This window comes from Theobroma umbraticum, unplaced genomic scaffold (genome assembly GCF_002168275.2).
Source record: "Theobroma umbraticum cultivar Fairchild unplaced genomic scaffold, ASM216827v3 scaffold_130.0, whole genome shotgun sequence".
NCBI classification, from domain to species: Eukaryota; Viridiplantae; Streptophyta; class Magnoliopsida; order Malvales; family Malvaceae; genus Theobroma; species Theobroma umbraticum.
The window spans coordinates 6,637,442-6,665,046 of NW_018397264.1; the positions used below are offsets into that span (position 1 = coordinate 6,637,442).

At 35.5% G+C, this 27,605-nt stretch overlaps 5 protein-coding genes across 6 annotated transcripts in view; 2 read left to right on the forward strand and 3 right to left on the reverse strand.

The window, feature by feature from the left end:
- Positions 1 to 4,192, forward strand: part of LOC110422264 (uncharacterized) — a 6,272-nt gene extending 2,080 nt beyond the window's left edge. The window contains exons 5-13 of one of the 2 annotated variants that reach the window (XM_021436107.1): positions 425 to 482; positions 854 to 967; positions 1,288 to 1,413; positions 1,601 to 1,712; positions 2,276 to 2,364; positions 2,612 to 2,695; positions 2,802 to 3,016; positions 3,589 to 3,790; positions 3,898 to 4,192. In XM_021436107.1, the coding sequence (XP_021291782.1) occupies positions 425 to 482; positions 854 to 967; positions 1,288 to 1,413; positions 1,601 to 1,712; positions 2,276 to 2,364; positions 2,612 to 2,695; positions 2,802 to 3,016; positions 3,589 to 3,790; positions 3,898 to 3,950 (1,053 nt within the window). In that variant the 3' untranslated portion in view covers positions 3,951 to 4,192. The remainder of the gene's footprint in view (positions 1 to 424; positions 483 to 853; positions 968 to 1,287; positions 1,414 to 1,600; positions 1,713 to 2,275; positions 2,365 to 2,611; positions 2,696 to 2,801; positions 3,017 to 3,588; positions 3,791 to 3,897) is intronic. The other variant, XM_021436108.1, reaches the window with a different exon arrangement.
- Positions 4,193 to 7,951: 3,759 nt separating this feature from the next.
- LOC110422341 (tubby-like F-box protein 3) lies at positions 7,952 to 11,700 on the forward strand. Its single transcript, XM_021436213.1, has 6 exons — positions 7,952 to 8,512; positions 9,636 to 9,723; positions 9,922 to 10,051; positions 10,153 to 10,332; positions 10,521 to 11,013; positions 11,325 to 11,700. Exons 1-5 carry the CDS (start codon positions 8,225 to 8,227, stop codon positions 10,990 to 10,992), a joined length of 1,158 nt encoding a protein of 385 aa, XP_021291888.1. The 5' UTR covers positions 7,952 to 8,224; the 3' UTR covers positions 10,993 to 11,013; positions 11,325 to 11,700.
- A 587-nt stretch (positions 11,701 to 12,287) lies between these two features.
- On the reverse strand, positions 12,288 to 15,351 carry BMY3 (beta-amylase 3). The gene is made up of 3 exons (XM_021436212.2): positions 14,660 to 15,351; positions 13,436 to 13,918; positions 12,288 to 13,333 (listed from the first exon to the last, which is right to left on the reverse strand). Exons 1-3 carry the CDS (start codon positions 14,903 to 14,905, stop codon positions 12,449 to 12,451), a joined length of 1,614 nt encoding a protein of 537 aa, XP_021291887.1. The 5' UTR covers positions 14,906 to 15,351; the 3' UTR covers positions 12,288 to 12,448.
- A 3,118-nt stretch (positions 15,352 to 18,469) lies between these two features.
- Positions 18,470 to 21,028, reverse strand: LOC149526882 (uncharacterized). The gene is made up of 2 exons (XM_089784343.1): positions 19,801 to 21,028; positions 18,470 to 19,467 (listed from the first exon to the last, which is right to left on the reverse strand). The coding sequence occupies exons 1-2, from the start codon at positions 19,944 to 19,946 to the stop codon at positions 19,179 to 19,181; spliced, it is 435 nt and encodes a 144-aa protein (XP_089640469.1). The 5' UTR covers positions 19,947 to 21,028; the 3' UTR covers positions 18,470 to 19,178.
- A 132-nt stretch (positions 21,029 to 21,160) lies between these two features.
- LOC110422239 (putative serine/threonine-protein kinase At1g54610) lies at positions 21,161 to 25,828 on the reverse strand. The gene is made up of 7 exons (XM_089784342.1): positions 24,995 to 25,828; positions 24,610 to 24,894; positions 24,211 to 24,528; positions 23,018 to 23,245; positions 22,504 to 22,604; positions 22,112 to 22,226; positions 21,161 to 21,739 (listed from the first exon to the last, which is right to left on the reverse strand). The coding sequence occupies exons 1-7, from the start codon at positions 25,373 to 25,375 to the stop codon at positions 21,434 to 21,436; spliced, it is 1,734 nt and encodes a 577-aa protein (XP_089640468.1). The 5' UTR covers positions 25,376 to 25,828; the 3' UTR covers positions 21,161 to 21,433.
- Positions 25,829 to 27,605: the final 1,777 nt, after the last annotated feature.

Sequence of the window (27,605 nt, forward strand, 5' to 3'; positions counted from 1 at the left end):
TCTCTCTCTCTCTCTCTCTCTCTCTCTCTCTCTCTCTCTCTCTCTCAGCCATTGCTATGCCTTTGCAAATTCAAGGTTCCTTCCAATTGGTTCAGATTTCTCATGTATAATCTTAAATCAGTAAGAAATTCCATAAATATTTCCTACATGGGGTTTGGAAAATGTATGGTTAATGAAATGCGAGTAAGAATTGTAATCTTGTCATATGAGAACACTCCACATATTGTTTGCCTTTTACATTTTTGTGTACCAAACTGTCTTTGCAGCATCTCAAAATGTGTTTTATTTGTTTTTACTTTTAAGGGTCATGTCTCATCAAGGTAGAAATTTGTACTTTATATTGTCAGCTTGTTTTATTTATCAGTTGTTGATGTGCACATAAAAGTTTCTTACTGGTACCTGATTTTTTTATTTAATTATGTAGGTATGTTGTAATGCTTGTAAGAAGCCGATCAAGGCAAGTCAATATGCTGCTCATGAAGGTTTGGAGGCCTTTTTCTTTGTAACCAATCTTTCCTGATTTAGTCATTTATGATTTAAATCAGGCACAATTATGCACATAAAACAATTTTGCATATACATGAATCCCGCTCTTGGAATTGAATTTAAGACTAGTTTATTGTTAGTGTCTGTAATTTTGATATCCATTTATCCATGTTTAATGTAAGTTCTGTTGTCAATCAATAATTATTGTTCTCAATTATGTATCTACAAGTGTATAAATAAGGGATTTATATTGTTATTGTCTACATTTGGTGTTGCTCTCTAGTTGGCACCACTAGCTCTGAATTTTAAGTCGTGTTTTGGTGGTGTTTCACTGAAATTGTTTCTTTTTTTCCTTCTGATTTTCCAGAACTCTGTAGGTCATTAAAAACCACCGAAGAAACTATTTTGGAGCTTGATGGTAGTACCGGGCATAGGAAACCTCCAAGGAAGGAAAGGAAGAAGTCACTAGCTGCATATGCTAGTATCCTTTCTTTTCACCTATATTTTTCTTTTGTTTTTTAAATGTATTTCAGTTTTTTGTTGGTTCTGTTGTTCAGTTTAAAACCCTATTGTTTAATTTGTTACATTTTGGACTTATATTTTTGATGTTAATATTGCTTTCTTAAAAAGGAAGTATCAAAAGTGCTGAAAAAAGTTTGTGATGTTTTTTCTTTAATGAAAATTCATTTTTTCATTGTCTTGTGCTTTATATTAAAGTAGTGTCTTATATTTTTGGTTTGATTACAGGGAAATTATATTTCATTGTTGTTTCATATATTCATAGTTCTTAACCTCTATTAGACCAACCTACACCAGTTGGGGAGCAGGAAAGATCTGAAATTATTGATGCTGATGATACTACAGCATCAGAATCCCACATAAATGGACAAATTGGGATGCCTTCTTCCTTAACCATGGATGCAAAAAGTAGGTGGATAATGTTGTTGATTCCTTTCGTTTTTTGATTTGTTTTTTTTATTTTAACACTATGATATTATGAGGTAATGTGTCTAATGTTAAATGCAGTCAATATTTACTTATTATGTGCCAGTTCTCTAATTGCTGCAAGTTCTTCATTACTTGAGCTTGATGTATTATTCCCTTTATCTTTTAGGAAGTTCTGCTTGTGTAGATACAGCATATGTGATGGATGGCTCAGGAGTTAGTTCTGATAATACAGACCACTCGACCTCTGTAGTGCCACCCTCAACAAAACGTTTTAAACTGTATGTTTCTTTTGTTGCTTTTTGTTTTTTCATTTTCATAATATTACATTGATCTTAATTTTGATTATCTACTTATAGTTTAGCATGATAGAAGTGTCATTTCTTAAACACATTGCACCTGAGTGTACTCATAATTTCCTTTCTCTTAATTACTGTTGATTTTAGACCAGTTTACTCTTTCCAGAGATGTTCTTCTCCTGTCTGTTTTTTTTCTTTCTTTTGGGATGAGAAGTTTGTGTATTCTTTTGGCTGTGTAGCTTAAACATGGAGTGTTTGAATGTAAATGTTAGAGAAAGATTTTAAGTGGCTGTGCATATGAATATTAGGTTGATACATTTCTTTAGCTATCCAGTTCTCCAAGCCTGGGGATGATTGTTTTTATAAAATGCCCTCTCTGTGATATGGTTTGAGGCTTTGCTGTGCCAGGCTTCTTATAACCAATCAAGAGATTATAAGCTTCTGAGGGAATTTATTAGGAAATCTCTCATTATTCAACTTTTGGCATTCTTACAGTTCTTATTAATCAGTTGATAATGCAGTTTTCATTTTTTCCATTTTTGTAGGGTAGCTGGTGACCGCCTTCTCCTGCCAGATGGTCCAAAAACAGCTTCTGGTGTGGCAAAAATTCAAAATACACATGACTTACATGCCTGTAAGGCCAGATTTAGTTTGTTGTTGTCATTCTATTTCCTAAATTTTCCCAGCAGAACATTCTCTATGTTAGCTAATGCAGAAGGCTTTGCTTTATTATAAGAATTCTGAATTTTTTAAATGAGAATTTAGGTCTGGCTATGAATCAAGATTCTGGAGAACAGATAAATGCCTCACAAAAGACTATCCTATTACAAAATGTTGATCTTTGTTACTCATGCATCAATGATTATCATGCATGTTTGCAGCTAGAGATTCTGAAAGAGGAAGAGTTTCAGGATGTGAAACACCTAATGAGAGGCAAGCCCATAAAAACTGTTTGCTGACTAAAGGTAACATTACTGCTTTTACTTGTCTAAAATAGCTTCTGAATGTTGCATTGGACCTTCTTTTTTCATTCTTGACCTTCTGTTTTTTCTGGCTCTGCAATTAAATCAGATATTCCAGTTCCTCTTAGTACCAAAATCTATTACTCTCAAAGAAACAGTCGTCTTCGCTTAGCGCTTAGTCATCAGTACTTTGTCACATCAACCAAAGAACTTTTCAGTGACATAGTTAGTCCACAAGCATCACAGCAAAGCATGATGCTGTTGCAGGCTTCATCTCAGGGCGTCTGTCCTCTTGATCAGGTGGATAATCTGCTTATTATGAAGGTTTGCCCTGCTAACTATGTTATTTGAGGCATTCCTCTTCCGTCTGACTTGACTTGCTTTAGCGCATAAATGAATGAAATAAATATTTCTTTTTGAATGTTGATTCTTTGTTCTTCATGCAATGGTTTCCTTTTAAATCATCCAATTCTGCATGTAAAGAAAAAAAAATTTCCCTGATTAATCCTGAGTTTTCGAGTTTTCCTCTCAAATCATCGTTTTAATTTTAGGAGGTCAAAAAAGAACAAAAAAGGGTCATTGGTATAACTTTGACAAGATGCCTAATTATTCATTCACTCCAATCTTTAAGATCCCATCCTTGGCTTCAATAATCAGTGGAATGCTCATTGCTTGAATCTATTAGTATCAAACACAAAGAAAACCAGCGCAGCTTTTGAAGGTTGATGAAGTGCCTTGTGACATCTCGTTTGTGATTCATATGTTTCATGCATCTAGAGGAACTAAGGCCGCAAGGATTTAGCAGCTTGTATATCTCCTTTACTGCCCTGCATTTCTCCTGAATTATTTTTTGAGGACTGAATAACTTGATTAATATCTTGTTCCTTGAAATACAGCAAGAGGCTTCTCTGCAAAAACCTGATCAAATTCTTGCTCAAAGTTCAGAAGTATGCTTGACTAAATCAGTAGGGTGCCTGCCATCCAATGACTTTTCAAATCAGCATCCAATTGATAATATTCCAAGGCCTCAGGCGGCAGCTGTTGGATTGGCACGAAGCAAATATATTTCGAAGCCTTATTCTTTTGCAGGCAACTCAGGTAGTCTATTAACCTAGCTGTATTATTGTTCAAATTTTTAACTTGTTTCTTGTTGAATCGTCTGCAAACTGTAAGCTTACGGTAGTTTGGTTTTTCTTTTGCGGTAGGCAAACTGCTGGGGCCCATGCAGCCTCCAAATGGGAGTGTTCCTGTTGTATAGGAAGTCCTGGTTGGAATTTTGCTAGGCAAAGGTGTATTTAGCGATACATGAGGATGAGAGTTAGGATCCATTTTTGAAATCCTAGAAAGCATATATCACTTCAATTTGTTCATTCTAGCCTTCTGAATTACACTCTTGACAGCCGGCCAGCTAGCCCTCTGTTTATAGTTTTGAAGGAAATAAAATAAATAGTAAATTATCTGTATTGTATAGCTAATGAAAGGTTGGTAGGATTGTGACAAGGTGCTCCGTTTCAATGAGAAAATCATGCAGAATTGTCCAGAGAGGGTCCTGGAAAAGTTGCCACCAACAACAACTGCCACTGATGCTAATGAAGTGGTGATTGACAATTGTTTGATGGCAACAGACTTGGACAGCCTCGTCTTTATGCCCGGGGTATTGTTAAATGTCCCTAACTTGCATTTGTGACATGGAAATTTCCACTACGCTAACAAAAAGAACATAAAAAATCTGCTTTGTTGATGTTGTGGCTTGTTAGAAAGAATTTGTCTCTTTGGGAGGTAATTGATTTTTGTAATTTGATAATGACATTAGCTGCAACTGGGGATTCTTAGATCAGATTACAGTGAAAATTGAGGAGTGGGTCTTCCACGACATGATCGGGCTTTTCCACATTTTGTCTTCTGTGAGAAAAGGGGATGGTGTGTTTTGGTTGGTTTAGCTTTTTTCTCCTTTGCAATGAGATTCAAAGTAGTTGAGACTTGGAAAACGCTATTTTTATCGTACTGTTTGGACCAAACTGGAATCATGTGGGCGCAAAAAGAAGATGGGAAGGAAGGTGGCTTAGCTGCTTTTAAGGAGCAGCTTTTTCAAGCTCTGTCGTGTTGTTTCATGCGCGGTGGATATGGATGGTGCTCGGTGTCACGGCTTTAAAGAACAGTCGGTGTCATAAAACGGTGAATTTCACATCGGTTATGTATTAAAATATAATTAAATATATAAATAATTTTATAATTTTTAATCTGTGAAATATCTCTTTATGAAATAAAATTATAAAATTTAAAAAGTCAAAGTGGACAAGATTTGCAATTGAAAAAGGGGCACAGTCCATATTTCTTTTTAAGTATGTGGCAGTCACATGCATTGCACTGTTTCCTGCGTTGACGAAATGGGGTTCCGAGAACGATCGTCTTCCCTGAAAGCCTCAATTTCTTGAATAAATCCAGACTCTCCCAAACTCATAATCAACTCCTTGCTGTATGCACTTTAAACCTCATGTCATCACATGGAAGGCTCTCAGCAGTGCTTGTTGAGTTGTGACGGAAAACGACTAATGACTTCTGAATCAAACCAAATTCCAGGGAACCAAGGAATGAAAAGGCTTTGCTCATTTATCACAAGGCCAAATAGAAAATAAAAGAAAAAAAAAGAAAGAAAGAAAAAGAGGTTTCCCTGTCTATGATGCTTTTTGGATTATGTAGAATGTTCCTATAAAAGAATACTTCCCACCAATTTTCCTTCGAATCAACACCCAAAATGTGACCTAGTCCTTATGCTTTCCCCCACGTTTAAGAAAATTACAGTTTAATTTAGTAAAGATTCCATAACTTCATAATCGACATCTTCACCCCTAGATTTTTCTCAGTATTACTGATATATCTTCCTGCCTTATCCTGCCGAACCTTGACCTGACAAGAGAGGATAGAATAACTTTACATGTATGGTACTGTTATAAAGGGCAAACAAATTCCTTCCGCCCCTCTGAAATTCTTTGTTTAGTGTAGAAAAGTCTATCCAGATACTTTGTAGGAGAATGTAACTATGGAATATTCATCCCACAAATATGATTCCCTTCATATTTATAAATTTTTTTTTATTCCAAAAAGGAACAAGATATATGCATCAATACCTATTTATAATTAATTCAAATATTCAGATTAATATGTTATAAAAAATGAGATAACGTTAGGCACCCATAGTGGCTTCCGCCCATGGACTGAAATTCTGAGAATCAGAAGATAGAAAGGGTGATTGATAGGAGGAGGAGGACCCATGGTTGAGAGAAGACAAGGGGGGGATTAAGATAAATAAGAGGGGAGATATTATTGAGATGGGGACCAAAGGTCACATATCACCAACTTCCCTTAGCATTTGAGATAAGGCAAATGATTTAATTGACCATTTTCGATGAGTATTATACAAGAGATGGAGACTTGTAGTCCTACCCTACCGATTACCAAACCCTTCAATGGGAACTATTAATTGGGCAATTAGCATTCATCTTTCCACATTTTGAGTGGAAAAGCTTTAATTACAAGAAAGCAATGTAGAAAAAGAATCCTAAGCTGGGGTTTATACCAAAGATATTTCATTCAATCCTTCTTTATTAAGTACGACAAAGAACAATTAAAAAATTATATTTTTTAAGATAATTTTGTAGTTTTTTCCTTTTTCATTAGGTTGTTAATTTTGCTTAATAAAATTACAAAAAAAAACCTTTAAATGTAAATAGATAAGTTAATTTTAAATTAAAGGTAATTTGATCATTTTCATGGGTAAAATTAACAATCTAATTTCTTGTGGAAATAAAAATAATCTACAAGATGCTAAATTGAAAAAAAAAATCAAAGAGTGGCATGTGAAAAAAAAAAAGTTACAATAAGAAAACATTGTGGGGGGAGTTTACCCTAAATGAATTTTACTAATAACTGTTTTTCAAGGCACTTCTAAAATTATCATATTAAATAAATCTTCTCCTTTAAGAATGCATCTTATTAATTGTCAATTATTATATTTTACTATAAAAATATCAACATAAATAATAATTCAACTACTTTTAAAAATACTCTTCAGAAATTCCTTAAAAAAACCCATATATATTAGGTTTGGGTTTATGAATTGTTTTCTTCACAATCTCTAACTTTTACCATGAAGTCAAAAATTTAATACGAATAGAATCTATTAAAAAAATAATTTAATCCGATGAGATTGATGATAGCACAATGGAATGCGGTATACTTAATTAAAACAAATAAATACTTGATCTCGTATTAGTCTTAATCCCATCTTAATACTTTTTCAATTAATGACTCTAATTCACGAGGTTTACATTACATCAATCTGAATAATATAATACCAAAATTATTAATTAAAAATAAAAATAAAAAAATGCGGACAGCTTCTACCAAAAAATTGTGTGAATCAATGTGAACATTGACTGTATAAAAATAAATACATTTTTTAATATATAAAAATGAAAATTGCAAATTTAATATGCTAACTAATAAAATTATCTGTAAAATATTTAAAAATATAAATAAATAAATTATTATAATATAAGATATTTCATTAAAAAAATGAAAGGAAAAGACAGATTGATCTTTTTCTTTACCAATACAACCAACTCCGCCTGTTTGACATGGCACACCTTTTTGGTCTTGCTATTAATAAAATAAATAATAATAAATTAATAATTGTCATAACAATTGTCAATTAATATTGCTTTTTGAATTATTTTATTTTTGGGTGACATTATAGCCTTTGCTCAAAAGCAAAATTAGGTAGGAAACATTGAGGAGCCAGTACATTTACTCTCAATATATATTTTTCAATCCTCACTTTTTTTTTTGATTTACCAACTACTAGTATTTATTAATATTCCTTATTTGTTAAAATTGACAGGAAAAATAAGTAAAAATACAATTTTTGGTAAAACAATTTACCTTAATACCTAAAAATATAATTTGAAATTCATTGATTGGTTCGTCCTGGTTTAAATTATTTTAAAATTATATTAAAACGTGAGAGTTTAGATGGTTTTTTAAAATAATATTATCAATACGTTTAAATATGTAGTTTTAATTGTATAATTTTAAAATATTATGAGGTAAGTTTGATATTAATAAATGTTAAAATTTCATTTTTACAATGATTTTAAAATAAATTAAACTCAAAAAATTATTGTGTAAGTTTAGAAATAAATTAAAAGAGGTAGGTTTTGAATATTTCCAAAAAAAAAGCCTTCTTTACAAAAGGCGGAGCCAGACAATTTCCTCCTCATAAAAGCCGCCTCTTTCATATTAGTTCTCACTCCCTGTGTTGAAAGTCTAAACAAACGCTGGATAACTTCTGAACCCAATTTTCAATCCAAATCCCAAAGCCACCTCTTTAAGCAAATCCTCTAGAAAACAACAAAAACCCAACAATCTCCTAAGTTTCTTACAACCCTTTTTTTCAAGATTTCATGCAAAATATAAGGAGCTAGACATTGTCACCAACTATCTTAGGCTTTGTTGTAGTTTTTGACGTTATTCATGACAATAAAGTGCATTGCCAGGCTAAGGTCACGCCGGGTGGTTCAAGACCAACTGGATGGTTCAGACCAAGAGGCGGTTGGCGGTGGTTGCTGCTGGGCCAACCTGCCTCAAGAACTGTTAAGGGAAGTTCTGTTAAGGATTGAAGACTCTGAAAGTATTTGGCCTCAAAGAAAGAACGTGGTAGCTTGTGCTGGTGTTTGCAGGAGTTGGCGGCTTATCGTTACAGAGATCGTTAAGGTTCCTGAACTTTCAGGAAAATTAACTTTTCCCATCTCAGTTAAACAGGTTTTCAACCTTTAACTTCCTTACTGTTTTCTGTCTCCCTCTGTTCTTGTCTGAAAATCACGGTTTCCAATCACTTGCTTGCTTGTGAATAAAAATTGTTCTTTAATTTTTTTTCTTTCATTTTTTAAAGTTTTTCAGAGCTATGATTGAATGAAGATTGTAGCTTGAAGTTGAATTACTGTGGTTGTATCCAATCCTCTGTTTGGAAACAGGGTCATTTGAATATGGCTGCTAATGTTTTAGTCTTTCCTGTGTATTTTTCTTTGTTTAAAACCTTCATTTAAGGGTTGGAAAGATTTTCTACTGTTCTGGTTTGCCAAAAGAATGTTTTTTTAAGCATTTCAAAGTGATGATAAATCCAATTATGCTAATGTCTTCTGCATTCTGCGGATTCTAAAAGTGCAAGAACAAATTTCCTTTTACTTTCCTGGGAGTCTTGTGCTGAGATTTGTTTCCCAATTTTTATGCCTGGTGATCTGATTTGTAGTCTAATTTCCTTGTTTGGATTGAAGATAAAAGAGATAAATTTGATTCGATGCCTTCCTTTCTCAATAAATGTACCTTCGAACTGCACAAATTAGACAACTTCTTGGAGAATCTTATCCTATCAGTCTGCTTTTGGAGATGCAATGGTAATTTGGGGGAAATTTGCTTCTTCAAAGATAGTTTTGAGCCATTTTTGTCTATTGGATATTGACAACCAGACTGAGCAATTTTACAATCAATAAGTGCTCGGGGACCATCATGACTGCCTAATCATTTTGCCCTTTATGTGGTAAACTTACTCGATAAACTTCCACTAAGACTGGTTCAGGATTTGGGACCACTTTCAGCTTCAACCAGTGTGGGCTAACAGTAATCACTAGCTAGCTAGCTACCTTTCTGGGCTAACAGCCCTTTATGTGCTGTTCTTTCTCTGTCCCCAAGTGCTACCACCCCAATCCCCAAAGCCCCAACAAGGCCTCTTTCTTTAATTGTCATTTTGCTTTCCATTATGTATGTACTGTATTTATTGGGTTAAAGATCTTGTGTGAACCTAATAAGTCTTTTAATGGAATCGTTTTGATTTTGAAATTTTCATGGTGAGCAATTCACATGCAAACTTGTGTTGGATTGTCTGCAGCCTGGTCCAAAGGATTGTCTCCTCCAGTGCTTTATAAAGCGGAATCGATCTACCCAAACATATCACCTTTACCTTGGTTTAACTAATGGTGAGCACATTTTCTGTCTTTTATTTGTTTTTGTGGTTCCTCTGCCTGTTCAATCAAAGCTGTTGATGTATTTCAAAACAACTAATCATGCTTGTTGCATTATGACTGGACAGTGATTTCATTGACAACATATCTTCATATAGTTTTTCCTTCATGAGCTTGAACACTTGGTGATTTTTGTTTTTCTTTCTGTGACAGCACTAACCGATGATGGAAAGTTCCTTCTTGCTGCCCGTAAGTCTAGGCGTCCTACTTGCACAGATTATATCATCTCTATACGGGCAGAAGATATGTCAAAGGGGAGCAGTACTTATGTTGGGAAATTGAGGTGAGCTGTGAGCTATGACTAATGAGATGATATCGAATTTGTTCTGTTTTTTGTCTTATCTTGTAGGCTCAAATCTTATATCTTTCTTTCCTTTTGGCAAGATCAAATTTTTTAGGGACAAAGTTCACTGTCTTTGATGGACAGCCTCCTCATGCTGGTGCAAAGATGACCAAAAGTCGCTCCTCTAGGCTAGCAAATTTGAAACAAGTTTCACCAAGAGTCCCTTTCGGAAACTACCCCATCACTCACATTTCATATGAATTGAATATGTTGGGTTCAAGGTGAGAGTTTCCCCGTATTTTGCTCAAGGAATTGATAATTTCTGGTTCTCTCTGTCATGTGGGGAATCATAGAGTGCCAATTCCCCAAACCCATGGTGTTCTTTCATTATTGATTTAGCTCAGGCATTAATTTCTCTGTGAACTTCCACATTCCTGTAGTTGATGCAAATATGTTTTATGACTTCCAGGGGTCCAAGGAAAATGCAGTGTATTATGGATTCCATCCCTGCCACTTCGATAGGACCAGGAGGAGTAGCCCCCACCCAGGCTGAGTTTTCTTTCAGCAAGGTGGATCTATTTCCATCGATCCCAATCTTTCATTCAAAATCAGCTGGCATGGAGAATTTTCTATCAGGACCTTTATCTGGTCAAAAGGATGGTGCACTGGTGTTGAGAAATAAGGCTCCAAGGTGGCATGAGCAACTCCAGTGTTGGTGCTTGAATTTCCATGGACGAGTGACAGTTGCTTCAGTGAAAAACTTTCAACTGGTGGCTTCTCCGGAAAATGGACCAGCTGGGCGGGAGCATGAGAAGATTATCCTCCAGTTTGGAAAAGTGGGGAAGGATTTATTTACCATGGATTACCGGTATCCAATCTCAGCATTCCAAGCGTTTGCTATCTGCCTCAGCAGCTTTGACACAAAGATCGCTTGTGAATGAATGATGCATGATTGTCAACAGGTTTGTATTTAATTATCTGAAAAAGTAACTAGCCGCAGTGCCAGCTTAACTTTTCATCTTCTCTACCCATGTTTTTAATTCCTGAATCAACCAGCTAAAATATCTGCAATTGTTTCAAGAGGGTGATTGGTGGGCATTTTTGATCCGTAATGTTTAACAGTAACCATGACAATTGATTGCTCATCCAACCGATGATTATGAGCTCTGATGTGTCAGGCTAACTACTAAGTAGTAATACATACAAATTACCATGCACACCATAGTTATCGAAATCTATGAATAATACTAATATGTTTTCCTATTTTTCCCAGGAGCAGGGATGTATGAAGATTGGTGCAATAAGATTGAAGGTGAAGGAGATACAAGTGCTGGTGTTTTGCTGGGGTTGAAGTGGAAAGAAAGCTTCTAATCATCTCAAGGACCATTAACATGACAACTCGGATTTTGGATTTGCTCAAATTATGCGAAAGAATTAGAAGTTACAGGGAGTTAGTACAGTGGAAATTCCTTGGTTGGCAAGTTCTATTTATTTTCTTCAGTTTTGTACATAATAACTATTTTTACAAGGATCTTCCTTTGCTCTGTTTCTAGTCCGCCAATGTAATTGTTGAACTAATTTGCATATGTTTTGGGAAAAAAAGTACATTCATTAAGGAATATAACCCCAATTATACTTTCTGAACTTTATCCTAATCCGGTCATAAAATATTCTAATCTTAATGGAATCGGATAATGCAATTTATCCAATTACAAAATCAGATCGGATAAGGTAAGATATTCTATTACAAGTATTCATCCACAGCCACTCTCAACTTGTACGTTGAACCCAATGTTAGCTACTCCAGCAAGTAGTTGGGAAACGGAGTTTAGCAAACTCTTAGAAACGGATATCGTTAACAGTAGTACGAAACAGAGGCCGTTACATTATTGTTAGATTATGAATTGTTTAAGCGTTGAGTCGTTGCTACTTAACTTTTATGAGTACAATCACGTTTGTTGAGAAGAGTCATGCAACCTTCACAGGCTTGAAGCCCCTTTTCCCCTGTTTCTAATCTTTCCGAGGAGGGGAGGACGCAGCCAGGGAAAGCGTGACCAAAACCCCCATGAGAGAACCTGAGTGTTGGGGGGTCAAAACCCATGGCTGCTTGATAATCATAAACATTCCACTAAACTAAACCCAAGGTTGGATTTCTTCTTTCAAAAGGGAAAATTAAACAGAATTGGCCAATACATTCGAAAATACGGTGCTGCGGCTCTCTCTTAAAAATACAAGCTTAAAAGATAATTGCCAATATATTCTGAGATCTTCTAGCAAAACAGAAATTATTTGCTTAGCTATGCATGTAATATACTCATAGTACAATCTTTTCCCCGTCCAATAATTTGGGTCTTACAAGAATACTATTTATACACAAATATGTCCTCTTAACTCTCGCTAAGCGGCTTGCATTTGGATGTTTGAGTCTGAACTTGTATGTACAGATTCAGTGGCTTCTTCGTCTTCAGCTAGCAAATCGTCTGAATGCAATTCAGGTTGACTCAGGCTCCTGACAAACTTGGTGAATGAAGGAAAATGTTCGGGTGAAAAGAAATGAGCTCCCATCCTCTGATAAGTGAACAAGTCCAACACATTCTCACCCAACATATTTTTCTTGATCTGCTGGAAAGTACCAGGAGCTCCAGAAGCCAAGTTCTGGCCTGAAACCTGAACCTTGTGCTTTCTGCAAGCTGTTCTGATTTGTGCAAGTAATAATTCAGGGCTCGAGAGAGATTCGCGTGGCTGGTGTACATCTGACAGATCCATCCCAGGCAAGATGATTTTGCATGAATTCCGTGCAAAAATCTGTGCAACTGCTTCATACCCATTTCTTGAGGCAGTGTTATAGAAGCCAGCTGTCAGTTCACAAGGGTGCGCCCGGGTTTTGTACCACGAGTACATCAGTGGGACTTTTCCATAGACATTCACTGCAGTATCACCAAAAATTGAAGAGGCAAGAGAGAGGAGACGATTGCCATGAGATATGAGCTCGTTTGAGTACCAGGAAAGGAAGAAGTCACCATAAGGACTTTCCCATGATCCACCATGATCCCTGAAGAAGTTATTTGAGTTAGGTGACTGATCATAAGTGGGGGCATCATGAGGACCACCTAGTCCCCATAATGGGTTTCCATTTGCTTCAGCATGTTGCTTAAGAAGGTTAAGCATGTTTAAGTCATAACATTGGAACTCCCCAACTCCAGTAATTTTGCCACTTTTGACAGGCTTGTGGTGAGAGGGATATCGAAGCTCACCATCAGGTCCTAGACCCATTGAGATTCCCTGAGAAACGACAATACAGAAGCCATTAGCATCAGCACAGCAAAATAGGGTCTAAGATATTGGCTTATTTAATCAAGTTATTCTGTAGGCAAAACTTCTTACCGTAATTGTAGAACCAATGAAAGGTGAGAATGCAGACTTAAAGCTCGCACAGAAGTCATGGTAAACTTGAATTGGAGTCTTTCCATTAAGAACAGCAAGATCATCAACGGCCAGTGATAGACTTTCTCGATAATGCTGTCCAGACCGATCCCTAAAGAAGATACTAGATTGGGATTCCCCAATCTGCATTACCCACTTGGGAAGTGGAATTTTAGGTTGCCTGGATGCGTGAAAGCAGAGTGATACATGAAGCTTGAGATCTGCTTTCTGGACCATCTCTGCAGCAGCAAGATAGCCTGACCAGTCATACTTTCCCATTCCTTCATTCTCAACCACTCCCCACCAGACAGGCAATTCAACACCTTCCACACCCAAAAGCTTCAAAGCTTTTAGTCCTGCTGCAATTGCTCGGGCATGGTTTATTGTATTGCAGTCAGAAACTGTATCGAGAGGCAGGCCGACAAATAATCTTACTTCATCAAGCTGCAAAAACCAAAATTTGCTATGATCAGCATAAACAGAAGTTTGACTCAACAACCAAATCCGGCAGATGATATTTTTTAAAGCAAAAGAGTCAGAGCAGGATCAAACTGTAACCACTAATGCTACCGGTTTTAGCTCTTTGCATCATAGGAAACATGCAATTGTTTATCCTTTCAATTGAAACGAGAGGGAAAGAAGATTTCAACGTTATCAGCCAGTATTTGCATTAAAACAAATGACTATGTCCACAACTTGTATCTAACCTTTCGATACCTTAAAGAGCATGACATTTTGCCAGCATCACATTCTATAATGAATGAGGGCCTCTCAATTGTACTCATTCAAGAATCGAATGCACTAATGAGAATATAAATCCAAATGCCATAACTCTGTCACTAAAGCAAGCTTAAAACTAAATGAACAGGAGCTATTAATTCGCTAATATGGAAGTAGTGAAAGAATCAAGTACCGGTTACTAAATTTCTTCACACCTCACCGATAGAACATATATGATTTATCCACATAATTTGCATTTGGGATATGGGATTTGTTTGATTATCTAAAATCTATAAAAAAATAAACGCCAACATCCTTCTGACTCAGATTAACAACTTCACCTTTACTATCATCAATTTAAAACAAACATCTCAATAGAATTATCTCTCTTCGACAAATAAAAAAAAAATAACGAAGAGCAAATACTCAACAAACAAAAGCAAAAACTAAATAATTAAAACTTACAGGTGTCGAGCCTGTAGAAGACTTAGATTCAAGAACGGCTTCGGAGTGGACAGCTTCCAACGTAAATCTGAGCCTAGCTTTCCTAAACCTCGCAGTTTGACTCTCAAAACAAACACTGTTTGGTTTCCGGGACAAAATTTTACTTTTATCATTATTTTTCCCAAAACAAAACCTTAAATCCCTGTATGCTAACTCGGTTTTACAGATCTTTGCCTGAGAAGAACTCCCAATCACCGATACCTCCATATCTAACCCAAAATTCCAACCTTTTCTTTTCCCACTAAAAAGAGAAACTCAGACAGAACTACCCCAAAATCTTCAAAAAAGAAAAAGGAAAATAACAGTTTATTTCTAGAGCTTTGAACAATTAAATCCACACCAACGAAAGACAACCCAAAGCTCAAAATCAAGCCTTTTATCTAAAAAGATTAAACCCAGATCAAAATTTACACCAAAAGAACTTCAAACAAAAACCCCAAAAAAAGCTCTTTGCTCTCAGATCTAAAGCTGCAATAAAAATCCTAAAAATATGGGATAAAATGGGTTGTGTGAAGAAGAATAAAGGAGGGATCTTATAACTTTAGTCTCAATCGAAATAGGAGACCTTTAGCAATCTTTTTTTCTTTTTTTGGACTGAATGAAATTTTTAGAGAAGTTTTTAGAGGGAAGTCAAGAAATTTGAGCAGCTTTATTCATGGCTTGGGGTCCCTTATATAAACGCTTTCCGCGTAAAACGAACAAAATTGGTGGGTATCTGCCACGTGTAAGCCTCATAGATTGCCAAATTTTCAGCCGCATAATAATACTTATATTGCCCTTTTCTCCAACCTAAATTTTATCATTATTCAATCCTGTTTAATCTGCAGCCACAGCCCCATCCATTTTAACTGTGCCAAATAATCTTACATGTAATCCATTTGATAAGTTAAAACACTCTCTTTTCTTATCTTTTCTTACTTATTAAGATTCAATTTCACAGTAATATTTCGCAAATAAAAATAAAAATCAAAAATAAATTCGAAATCTATACTGGATAAAGAAATTAAAAACATGATTTTTTTTTTTGAAATTTTGGGTTTTACAGGAAAAGATTGAAAAACATGGTGATGTGGATAAAATCTTATCCAAAAATTTAATAATTTATTGATATTTCCTGGAATAGGAAAGTCTGATCTTGTCAGGGAACATTGGCTTTCTAACCAGTTGAAGAGTGGATAATACAAAGGATAATTTTAAATGTCGGATACATTGTATTTAATAATAGTATCATCTTTTATACAGTCAACATGTTTCCCTAAATTTATCCAAAAGTACTCAGTATTAGTTTTTAAATATTTAAAAAAAAAATCTAAATCCAACTGCTAAGGAAGTTGGCAATCCATGTGGCCATTATTCCAACGGTCCATTGCATTTATTAATTATAGTCACTTGAAAAGGGAGAATAAGATAATCTGGTATCCTTGTCTTCATATTAAATTGTTCAAAAATCGAAAAATCTTAAATTAAAATATTTAATTCAATAGTAAGTGTACGTACCATTCATTTAAAAAAAGAGATTCAATAATCTTCTTTTATAAATAAAAATACTATAAACTTTTTTTAATATTAATTTTTGGAGAGGTGGAAAATTGGAGAAAGGTGGGGTTGGGTCAACACTCAACAACAGGAAGTGATTTTGCGGATATGGTGTGGAAAACTTGGCTGACGTGGAAAGTGGGAGTGGACACCTCATACTTCTTCTCTTTTCTTTTTTTGTTTATTGCCAAAAATTCAATGATAGAGATTTGGATTGGGATGACACGTGGAAGCTAATAAGAGGGGCGGTGGGCAGGCTGCTGACTCATGTCCATGCCAGATGGGACCTACCTCCATCAGGTTCTGTGGTCTTTGATTGCCCACTCTTACAAGCCACAGCTTAATCATTCAAAAACAGAGATAGAGAAGGACAAATTTGGAAATTTCATTTTCTTGTTTTCCCATTTCAAGCCAAGACTCTAAATTTATATGCAAATTATTTGCATCCATCGCCTAATTAACTCAATCAATACTAAAAATAAATCATAAAAATAGAAAAAACTCAATACCATGTTATTAACCCCTTTTTTTACACAAAAAAAAAATCATATAATCTGCTTAATTTAAAAAATTAAATTTAAATTTATTATAAATATTTAAATTCAAAATTTTCGTTCATAAAAACGAATTATACTTAAACTATCAAGCTAATGATTTGAAATCATACTTTCTTCCTTTGCTTTTAAGTTACAAATATCATGTTTAATTTAGACACGTCATGATAAGGAAATGATCAAAAAACACGAATAATATACGTGATTAATTAAAATTAAAAATTTAAAATATTAAGAGGAATTTATAGCACAAAATTATCAAAAACTTTTTACATAAGAATGGGATGATGAGAGTGGTAGGACAGCTTAGGTTGTTGGGTTGTCGATTGTCCTCATATTTCAAATTGGGAACAAAAAACATCTCCAGTTGAATGTGTGCAGAGATCTTCCCTTTACAAGTGTTTTTCTTGACGTAGTGGTCTTGGTGCTTTATGAGGATTCAATCAATTCAAGCACCTGTTTTCCTTTTTGTCTTTGATTTATCTCCAACATTGAACAATCAATGGACCACTTTGTTTGCTGATGAATATATTTGGAGGATTTGATGGGTTTGGTTTCAAGCAATTTCGTGACCATCCATGCCACTTGCTTGGTGCCTTTCAAGTCTCAAGAACCAAAACAAGAGAGAGAGAGGATAGACTTTGCTTGGCAATGGCTAAAACCTATGATGTGTTTACTATTTAAAGTACTTCACTGGCTGTTGATAGCTCAAAACTTGGCCTAAACTTTAATTTCTTCTATTTTTGAGGAAGAAAAACTAAACCTTATCCGAAAGAATTTTAATATATTTTCATATTTTTTTGGTAATTAAATTTAAAGGTGTTTTTATAATTTTAATAGATAAAATTAATAATTTAAATTTTTTTTTTGTAAAAATATAAATTGTTCATAATGTATTAATTGAAAATAAAAATGATCCACAAGATGTTAATTGAAAAAAACAAAAAACAGGAATACATGTAAATAAATGGGTCAATGCATATTAATCTAAACTATATAATAAACATTGAATCATTCGGTAGGAAAGAGATGTGACAATTATTGGATAAAAAAAAGAAAGAAACAGTAAATGATACTTGGCACAAATCATGGCTCACTTTTGCACCAAATAAAGCATCATCCATGTGTGAAAATTGAAAAGATAGGTAAACTCAATCCAAGAATTCTTGCAACATCGTTTTGGTATGTTTTGTTGTTTCTCCAAAAGGAAAATTTGCCACTTTGAGTTCCACAACCCTCACTCTGTTGTTTCATGCTGCTATAGCCTAATTAGCCCTTTAATTTATAGCTTTTTACTTGAAAAAAAGAGAAGGAATTTAACCTTTTTTGCTAAGAAAATGCTTCCATATGTATGACTTTGCCGAACCACGAGATATCCATGTCAATGGTGAACTTTCAAAAACAAACAACAGTCTCTGCCTGGAGGGATTGTTTGACTTTGCATCTTAGGTATTTTCGTCTAGTTCTCGGCTGTATATTTCATTTTGAACAGAAAATCTTGCTGCAATAGGCTGACCATACACACAAACATCCTTGTTTAGGCCTTTAATAAAGAGTTACCCGTTTAAATGAGATCATAATTAACATTCCGGTTATAATATATTATACATTAATAATGTATCAAATTAAATATTTTTTTTATTATGGGTATATTTAATTAAAGAATTCATGTGATCTGTACACTCTAGTTTTCATTCTTGAGAGCGAAGCCATCGTGGAAATGTCTCTGTTAAATATTACTTGGCAAGAGTTGAATGGGCCATGTGGAATGAATGATTGATGCTATGACCATGAATGTTGCTTTTGATTTTGACCAGCCGGTGCATATCCATTTATACTATAAACCTTTCAATTTTTCAGGAATGGAAATTTATGGAACAGCCTGTTGCTCCAGTCTCTCTTGGACCTGAAAACATGGAACTTTTAAACAGGGATTTATGCCCATTCTTGCCCAGGTTTGCACAGTTTGGTGTATGCTTGGGCTCTTCATTCTCAGGACCCATCAGCAGGGATGCAGCCAGGGGCGACAAGGCTAAAACCAGATTAAGCAATCTGTTTTACTTGAAGATATGTAGACATAAACCTGGACCATATCTAGGTCCTGAAGAAATAAGTTATCCACATCGAATGGTTTCTTCAAGATTAATCGGAAAATTACTTTTCTCAGTTTACCTGCTGGTTGCTTGAGATTGAGAACTTAGATAAGTTATGGGGGAAAAAGAACAACAATTTGTGGATATTAAAAGGCATATGACACGACAGAAGTCACTCACACAACTCTGGTGAAGTTGTACATGTTTGTCTTAGCGGGATAGAATGAAGCAGAAAATGATTTCATCCAACAAAATACTTTTGTTTAGTCAGAATTGGATGATTCATGCCTGGGATATCTAAGGAGGAGGTGGACCTGGGGGGCCAGCAGGAGGGCCTCCAGGCTGTCCTGCAGGGCCACCAGGAGGTATTAGAGGGCCACCAAAAGGTCCAGGTGGCCCACCAGGAGGTCCGGCATAAGGTGGAGCTGGGCCTGGTAGAGATGGAGGTGGAGCAGGTGCAATGGGCGGTGGAGGAGCTGGAGCAGGAGGTCCAGGAGGAAAATCACGTGGGCCGCCAGGAGGCCCTGGTGGAGGTGGACCGCCGAAGCAGTCTTGGATCAACCAGCAACAGCATAACGCATACAGACTGCCAAAATTTTGTGGGTAAAAGTTAAAAAAATGAAAAAAAATAAACACGAAGGGGTTCTCTTTTGGTCTAGACAATACACAGTAAGTCCAAGGAAAAAGTTTAATACTATTATTATGTCTATCTTATCATTCAAAGAGGAATTATACATTTTTATCTGTTTTCTTGTCAAAATTTCCATTTTTTGTTAAGCTATAATTGTGGCAAACGTTTGTTTTTGTCAAGTCATGCTAATGCATGCATACCGACAAGAAAGAGTTATCTATAAAGAAAAATGCCAAATTCTTCTTCGTTAGAAAGAAAGCTTTAAACAGTTTAGAAAATATTACTAACCAAGAAGTTACCCCACTGCACAAGCCGTTGAAGAAGCCCACAAACAACCCCCCTGGTGCAGGCCAGGGAGCTCCGGGACCTCCCGGTCCGGGAGGACCAGGTCCTCCAGGTCCTGGCCCAGGCCCTCCAGGTCCAGGTGGTCTCATTTTGCCCTGCGAGTGCACACGAGCAACAATGCAGCCAGTACCAGTAGAAAGCAGGCGGGAGCTCGAATTCTCAGTGTCAATTGCAGTCCCCTGAAATGGTGTTAGAGTAGCTTGAAAACAATCTCGAGAAATCCCTAGGAGGAGCTTGGAAACCGGTTGTTGGATTTTCTTTGACACTTTAGTATATTATATATAGATGGCATTGAATTTTGTCCTAACTTTTTTCACCGTTCAGCCTTGTCGTATGGTTAGAATCGGATAGATAGCATATAGTAGTTCTACCAAGGTTCAGAACTAACAGTCAAACCTAGCGACTGATGTTCTTCAACCTACCCTTCAGGCCAAATCTTCCAACTTGGTGTTTTGGTTATGGCAGGAGACAGAAGTAGGGAACGAAAGACGAAAGCGATGAGACAGAAAAATGCAAGGGACAGAGGGAAGCTTCTGATTTGCCCAACATTGTTAGGAAGTTAGATGAGGCGTGCTTCTGAGAATTTGATGGGAGTAACGCTAGCTTTGTCACATTTTGGTGGTTGCTGGTTGATGGCTTACAAGACATTATGTTCAGCTCCATTAATTCATATTCAATCTAACTCTGTTACATGTCAACTAAATGCTACAAATACTTGCATTTCAATGAAACTAATGAGTTCTTGGGAATTCAGTTTGATCTTCTAGGTTCCATGTTTTAACATGTTATGGAAAGCAAAAACAAGGCACAAATCTAAGATGAAGTTAACGTAGGAATGGTCTTTGAAACCTATTGAAACCATGTTCAATAGCATGGAATCGTTGTTCTGCAAGTAGAATTGAGAATATTAGGAGATCCCCACCTCCAGTTACTGGATAGGACCACCTAACTATATCCAATTGTAATTCTTTAAGTCAGTTCCACAGTCCCACACATTCTTAACGAGTAAGTTAAATCCGAAAATGACATTTAATGTGCAAATATTAACAGCACAAGCTGCGATCGGACAATAATAAAAGTTCTTGGGCATTCTTTATACGACTGAAAACATCAACATATATTACCAACCCATGCAATTAGTTATTCCAAATTAGGAGCATTTGGGTAGCATTCAATCAACAAAGACATTAATACCAGTTCCAATCCTAAATAGGGAGTTGGAGCAAACCACGTAAGGAGTGAAACTTTTACCTGGGAAGGCCTTGAGAAATACTTAGAAAGGTTAAAAGCACAAGATCAAGAATTGTAGAACAGATTTTTTGGTATTATTTTTACCAACCTAATTGGAGTTTTCCAACACAACGGAAGAAATTATGACAGATATACAACATTAGAGAAGCTTCTCACCATACAAAAAAATAGAACAAAGGATAGGAAAAATGAATACAAGATGTTTTACCTCTGATGCAATTTCTGGCTTTCCCGGTTGAGAGCTAAGAAAAACTGTGTATCATCAGCAACGTTTGTGGCCTCATGAATAGTCTCACAAAATCCAGAAGTTATCTTATGCCTTTTCTTATATTCGAGCAGAATTCTTGTCTTTCTTAGATGACTTCAAATATGCATGCCCATCACCTGACATGTGCTTCCTTCTTCTCAGAGCACCCACAGCTGCAGGATCCACCAATGGGCCAGACCATGTCTGGATTGGTGCTTTGGAATATGCGAAATTTGTAGTACTAAATGGCACATCAGGTGGATCAAAACCAGGATCTATGGGATGTGAAGAACCCAGAGGATAACCAAGAGCTCCATCTTGGTGAGGAGGAGGAAATTTCTCACTTTTGCTTTTTGCATTTGCATGTGTTATTAAACGCCTCCTCTGTTTACCAAAAAGTTCCAGTAATCAATCCAAAGTTGCAGCACTAGCTCAAGTTGTAAAATCGTAAACCAAGGACCACCGCAAGTGATAATAGAATCAACAGCAAGGCACAACATCATTTAGATCTTGATTCTAGTAAAAAAGGCCTCACCAGCTTAGATATTGTGTGTGTGTGTGTTAGAGAGCGAGAGAGAGGAACCACAAATAAGCTGACTCAGATTAGCAGTTAGTTTTCAAAATTAGTAACTTACCAAAAAAAAGAATTAAACGATTTTGTCCATTGAAGGAAAAAGTTAGCTCAGCCAATATATCTTGTCAGATTAAATGAAAAGTATTAAGATTTAGAGGGAAAAGAGTGCATTTATGACATACATCGAGGTTGGCTTGAAGCTCAGCATTTGCTTCTGGAGCAGGAAATGCCCGCACAGCTCGATCACGTGGACGAGCTTTCTTCACCCCATCTGCATTTCTTCCAGTAGCTCGCAATCTACAATCATGAAGCTCATTTCAATTCAATTAAGAAGAAGGAAAAGAAACTACTATCAGATTCATGCTCTATTGTAAACGAAACATATAGACAAATGTCTTATTGTCAACATCTGATGTAGTTTATCTTCTACTTTATTTTGCCGATATAGAAATAGTCATTACTTGATGAACATAGGCAATGTAAAAAAGATTTCTGAGTAATGCAATTTAGAAACAAAACCAATATCAAATTGGCTAGACTGTCAATCAACTTAAAAATATTAAATATAACGTACCTTCTAGCTTCTTCATCTCGTAGTTTAGCATCCATCTCCTTGCTGGGAGGATATTTTGGAAGTGTGGAAGGATCACAAGCATAAGGCTTGGTCATGAAGAACTGCACAACAAATGAATGGTCATGATGACATATTCAACTGAACACCAAAAATGTATAAGCTCCATGCATATTAAAATTCAAACGATATATAATTGAGCCTCAGACATGACAGAAAAGGTTTGGGCTAATCACTAGTTACCCTAGGAAAGGAAACCAACTGACTAAAAACTCAAGCATTCTTGATGAAAATGTTGAAAGATGAAAATTAGTCTAAAAAAATAACTTTCGCCATGGAATGTACATTGACAGGTGAGTCAATATAAAATTTATCTGATATAATGAATCACCAGAAAATTTTTAAATTCTGCTGTCTAAAGCTACAAGAATATGAACAAACTAGTTACACAGAAACTTAAAAAGAATCAAGAACTAAGGAGATGAGACAGGAGATATGTGAGAAAAGAAAAGCTCACTTCACTGTTTAATGCAGCTGTCGCTGTCAGACGCTCAACTGGGTCAATTGCGAGAAGAGTCTCAATCAGTGGCAATGATGATGGTGGAAAGTCTTTAAAAGTCTCTTCTATACATCGTTTATATGATTGTTGGGGCTTGAATATGGTTGCATGTGGCAACTTTGACTTCTTCCAATATTCATCAGAAGGAGAGCCACATAGTTTAAATATCTTGTGTAATTGCTCCACCTAAAAAACATTATATACAAATGTTAGCAGATACAATTAGTAGCATGCCTAAGCATTTACACTCTAGTCAGTTACTAAACAGTGAGAAAAGCTGCAAATAGATTGATTCCATTATCTTTCCTGAACAGCAGATCTACTGTATAACATAAAGTGCAATGTCAACACCACTCACATTTCACATCAAATGTACAAGATCATCATAAACAAAGATTCTTATGTGGCAAGTGTAATTGGAAAAAGATCTCAATGCTTGCTAATGGTTTCAATTTTTCAAACCAAGGAAAGTAAATCATATTAGTATTTCTTTATCAAGCCATTATGCTGTCATTGCAAAAGCCAATGGAACTTTTTGAGATCTGTAATAACAAAACAGCCATAATGATGCTAACAGAGTCATTGGTATAATGAAAATGGAGGGCCAAATGATGAAGCCGAACAGCCTGGGCAACTCAAAATTATAAATGGAAGGCATTAATTTTGATGGAGTTGATTGTTCAGCAACAACTAACTCAAAATTAACTCAAAATGAGTTAGTTGTTGCTGAACAATCAACTCCAACAGAGGTCATACATCCAAACTGGGGGACAAAAAAGTCCATAAAGGTAGGAGAACCAAATATCATAGAGAGCTAAGAAACGATAATTCAATATCAATGACACTTGATTAAGATAGTCAAATGCTGACTGAGGACTTCAAGACCATGAAGTTTATCTTGTGTAATGCAATTGCAGGATGGATAAACTCACAAAATATAGGTGAAAGGCAAGTAGGTTGGGGTAAAGTACAATTTATTTCTACTAAACAAAATCTAAAACCAAACAATTTGATTATAGTGTATGCATCTGTACACAAAAACTCCAAAATTACCATGTAAGTTGCATTGTAATAAGCTTTTCACAGTTGAAAAGAATTGCACAAAGGGAATATGTGCTAAACAAATTCTAAAATTCAAGAAGTAAAGCTACCTCTGTGCGACCGGGCATGATGGGCCTTCCAGCCAATAACTCAGCCAGAATGCAACCAGCACTCCAGAGATCCACACCTACGCCATAATCAGTGGCACCGAGAAGGAGCTCTGGAGGCCGATACCAAAGTGTAACCACCCTACTAGTCATTGGCTGCTTGTAATTAGGATCAAAAAATGAAGCCAAACCAAAATCAGCTATCTTAAGCACACCACCATCGTCAATAAGAAGATTCGAACCCTTAATATCACGATGCAATACATGACGGTTGTGACAGTGTTCAAGCCCTGATAGTAATTGATGCATATAACACTTCACCTGTCCATATCAACAGGAGTCAAACTCCATTCAAACAGACTTCGAAACCAACCTGAACAATAGCAAAGCAAAATAGTATACCTGAGACTCGGTGAACTTTATTGCTGGACTAGCAGCAAGTCCAGCCAAATCATGCTCCATATACTCCATTACAAGATACAAACTACATGACATCCTTGAAGTCACCAACCCTTCTAATTTTACAACATTTGGATGATCCAAACGGCGTAAAATCATAATCTCCCTAGCCATGAACTTAACACTTTCCGGCTCCAAATTATCGAACCGCACCTTCTTTAATGCAACGATTTTCCCAGTCAAAGTATCCCTAGCTTTGTACACATTACTGTATGTCCCTTGACCAATCTAAACAATCAAATTGACAAAAGCTATATGCATAAGTAAATACATAAAAAAGATCAGTAATAAATGAGTAAATAAATGAGGTTGTGAGAAGTTTAGATACCTTATCCAGCTTCTCAAAAGTATCCGCACGGCGGGGAGTCCAGCCGCTGATGGCTTCACTAGCGACGTTTGAAAGCCAAGATGGCCAACCGGCGGCGACTTGTTCGCCATGGACGTGTTTCGGAGGGTTGCTCAGGCGTGGATTCGGCCGTGAAGACCGCCTTTTAGCTCTTGCCTTAGCTGCAGCTGCTGATTCTTCCTCCGCCTTCTCTTCCTCCACCTTCCGGTTGCTACTTCCATTTCTAACAACCTCTTCTTCCTTCTCCGCTTTTCTAGTAACAACCGCCTCCGATATCCTCGCAAGCCTGCCAACTTCCTCTTTCTTTCTCTCTTCCCTCCCTACCGGTCTCCCGGATGCCTCTCTCCCAAACACACACCCCATATCTTGCTCATACCTTCTTCTCCTTTCCCTCACATTCCCACATTTTCTCACACTTTCTCTCCATCCAAACACAATACCCTAAAAGAATGCAGATTTATGACCAAGATTAATTAGGAAGAATGTTTGTCCTGTAAATGTATGTGACCTAACCTTTTTTCTCTCTTTTTTTTTTTTCTTGAAAGACAAAAGGAAAAGGAAAGACTAATGATTTTGAAAGAATGTTAAGGCTCAAGAGTCCCACAGATTGTGGCACAGTCAAACAATTTCAGCTATAAAAAGCTGAAAACAGTAAAATTCAACTCTCTTTTTTTCTTTCTTTTTTTCTCTTTTTGATTTTGAAGAATTCCAAGAGATTTAAGATTTTTTTTCTTTTTTTCTTTTTTAATTAAAGATTTTTGGTTCTGTTTCTACCTTTTTTCTTGCTCTGGTCTTTGTGTCTTTGACTCTCTTTCAGAAAGAGAGAAAATTTTTATTTCTTAAAAAGGTCTTGATTCGGTGCGGATGATTCGGTGTTGTGCAGAAAGGAAACCAATGAGAATATGCCGCGTATATAGGAAATGATTGTGAATTCATCCTGCGGTTTATGACGTGGGAGAAGATGGTTGGGTGAGATGGTGGCGGAAGATGATGTGGGTTCCACGTGACAATGGTGTCTCTGATTTTGTTCCTGATTCCGGTGGAGTTCTTGGCCCCGTGCTTAACTGGGATCAGAGCAATTGGCCAATAGAGGTATACCACGTGGATTACAAAGAAAATCTTTGTCCGAAAAAGAGTATATTCCATTTTTTTCACTGTCTTTTTTGTTGCCTCACATCACCGGTAATTGGATTTCACGTGGAAATAATGGATCCAACGAATACATTTGACAATTGAAAGTAAAAACATTATATTATTACAATTTTTTTAAAAAAAATTATTATTTTCATAAATATAATTATTTAATTTTTTAACTATATACAATTAAAAAATCATAAAAAATTAATTTGAAATGAAAAAAAATAAAAGTATTAGATGTTTACAAATATACAAAAGTCATTGTGAAACATATTAAAAATTAGATAAATAAATAAAGAGACGAAGAGAATATGTAAAGATGCTATTTTATAACTTTTTCTCAAATCATAACGTAATATTTGACGTTATAACTATATAGTAACGTCTTTAAGAAGAATTGAATTTTTTTTGAAAGATTGAACATTAAGATTCAGAATTCAAATATTTTCAATAATTAAATTTTCAAGAAAAAAATAAAAAAAAGGAGTTGTTGAAGTAATTATTGACTAGTAATGTAAATACATTGTCTTTAAGAGATGAACATAATAATTGAAATTTGATTTTGTTTTTTACGTTTTTTTGTGGTTTTAATTAACACATTAGCATGTAAAATGAAAAAAAATATATAAATAATAAAAAATAGACATTTATTAAGTACATATATACTCATACATATTATCGTTAATTGGTAAGTATTTGTATTAATATGTTTTTTATTGTGTAAATTTACCGATTTGGAGAGATAAGTAGAATTATTAGGTTTTTATAATTTCGAGATTTGAACTAACTTTATTTAATTTAAGAAAAAAAATACACTAAACATGTGCATTTTCTAAAATCATGACAAATAGCAAAGCTACGTAAATGAGAAGAAATCTCGATCCATGATACTTGCATATTTCAAGACATAGGATAGCAAAGATTCAAGCAAATATTCACTATAATTAAAGAGACCGATATAAAAATGCACCTAATTTTGCCAACAACATTATGTTGTCTCTATGATTTACTATAAAGTTCTAAAAATAGCTTGCAATTTGCTCGTGGTTTGGCTCGAAATACGTGTGTGTGTATATATATATTTTTTAATTTAAGAAAAAAGTTTGATAAAATATATTAATAATATAATTTTTGACATTTACTTTAGGAAAAGGATTGGTCCTGTTGGTTAACTGTTGTACCTTACAATTAAGTTGTTTGGAGACAAACTGGGATTTGGATATACATGTAGGAACAAGTTCGTTAAGGTTGGGTGAACATATGTTTGAATGTTTGCATAGCAACTTTTCTTCATTCATGTTTAATTTATTTAGAAGTTGGTACAACGAGAAGAAAATAAATACCAACTAAGAGATAATTCCTTTGCCTTATTTTTTTTATTGGAATATTATTAATTGGATAAATTCCACTTATGTCCTCTGTAATTTCAAAAATTTTCATACCTTGTGCCTTGTTT

Coding starts and splice junctions, on each gene's coding strand:
- LOC110422341 (XM_021436213.1), top strand. CDS start 8,225: ATGACAATAAAGTGCATTGCCAGGCTAAGGTCACGCCGGGTGGTTCAA. Junction 8,513..9,635: donor TTCCCATCTCAGTTAAACAG/GTTTTCAACCTT, acceptor GATTGTCTGCAG/CCTGGTCCAAAGGATTGTCT. Junction 10,333..10,520: donor TTGAATATGTTGGGTTCAAG/GTGAGAGTTTCC, acceptor TATGACTTCCAG/GGGTCCAAGGAAAATGCAGT.
- LOC110422239 (XM_089784342.1), bottom strand. CDS start 25,375: ATGGGGTGTGTGTTTGGGAGAGAGGCATCCGGGAGACCGGTAGGGAGG. Junction 24,895..24,994: donor CTTTTGAGAAGCTGGATAAG/GTATCTAAACTT, acceptor TTGATTGTTTAG/ATTGGTCAAGGGACATACAG. Junction 22,605..23,017: donor CAGCTGCATTAAACAGTGAA/GTGAGCTTTTCT, acceptor TTTGTTGTGCAG/TTCTTCATGACCAAGCCTTA.
- LOC149526882 (XM_089784343.1), bottom strand. CDS start 19,946: ATGAGACCACCTGGACCTGGAGGGCCTGGGCCAGGACCTGGAGGACCT. Junction 19,468..19,800: donor TGCAGTGGGGTAACTTCTTG/GTTAGTAATATT, acceptor AAATTTTGGCAG/TCTGTATGCGTTATGCTGTT.
- BMY3 (XM_021436212.2), bottom strand. CDS start 14,905: ATGGAGGTATCGGTGATTGGGAGTTCTTCTCAGGCAAAGATCTGTAAA. Junction 13,919..14,659: donor CTTCTACAGGCTCGACACCT/GTAAGTTTTAAT, acceptor TGGTTTTTGCAG/CTTGATGAAGTAAGATTATT. Junction 13,334..13,435: donor TCATTGGTTCTACAATTACG/GTAAGAAGTTTT, acceptor GTCGTTTCTCAG/GGAATCTCAATGGGTCTAGG.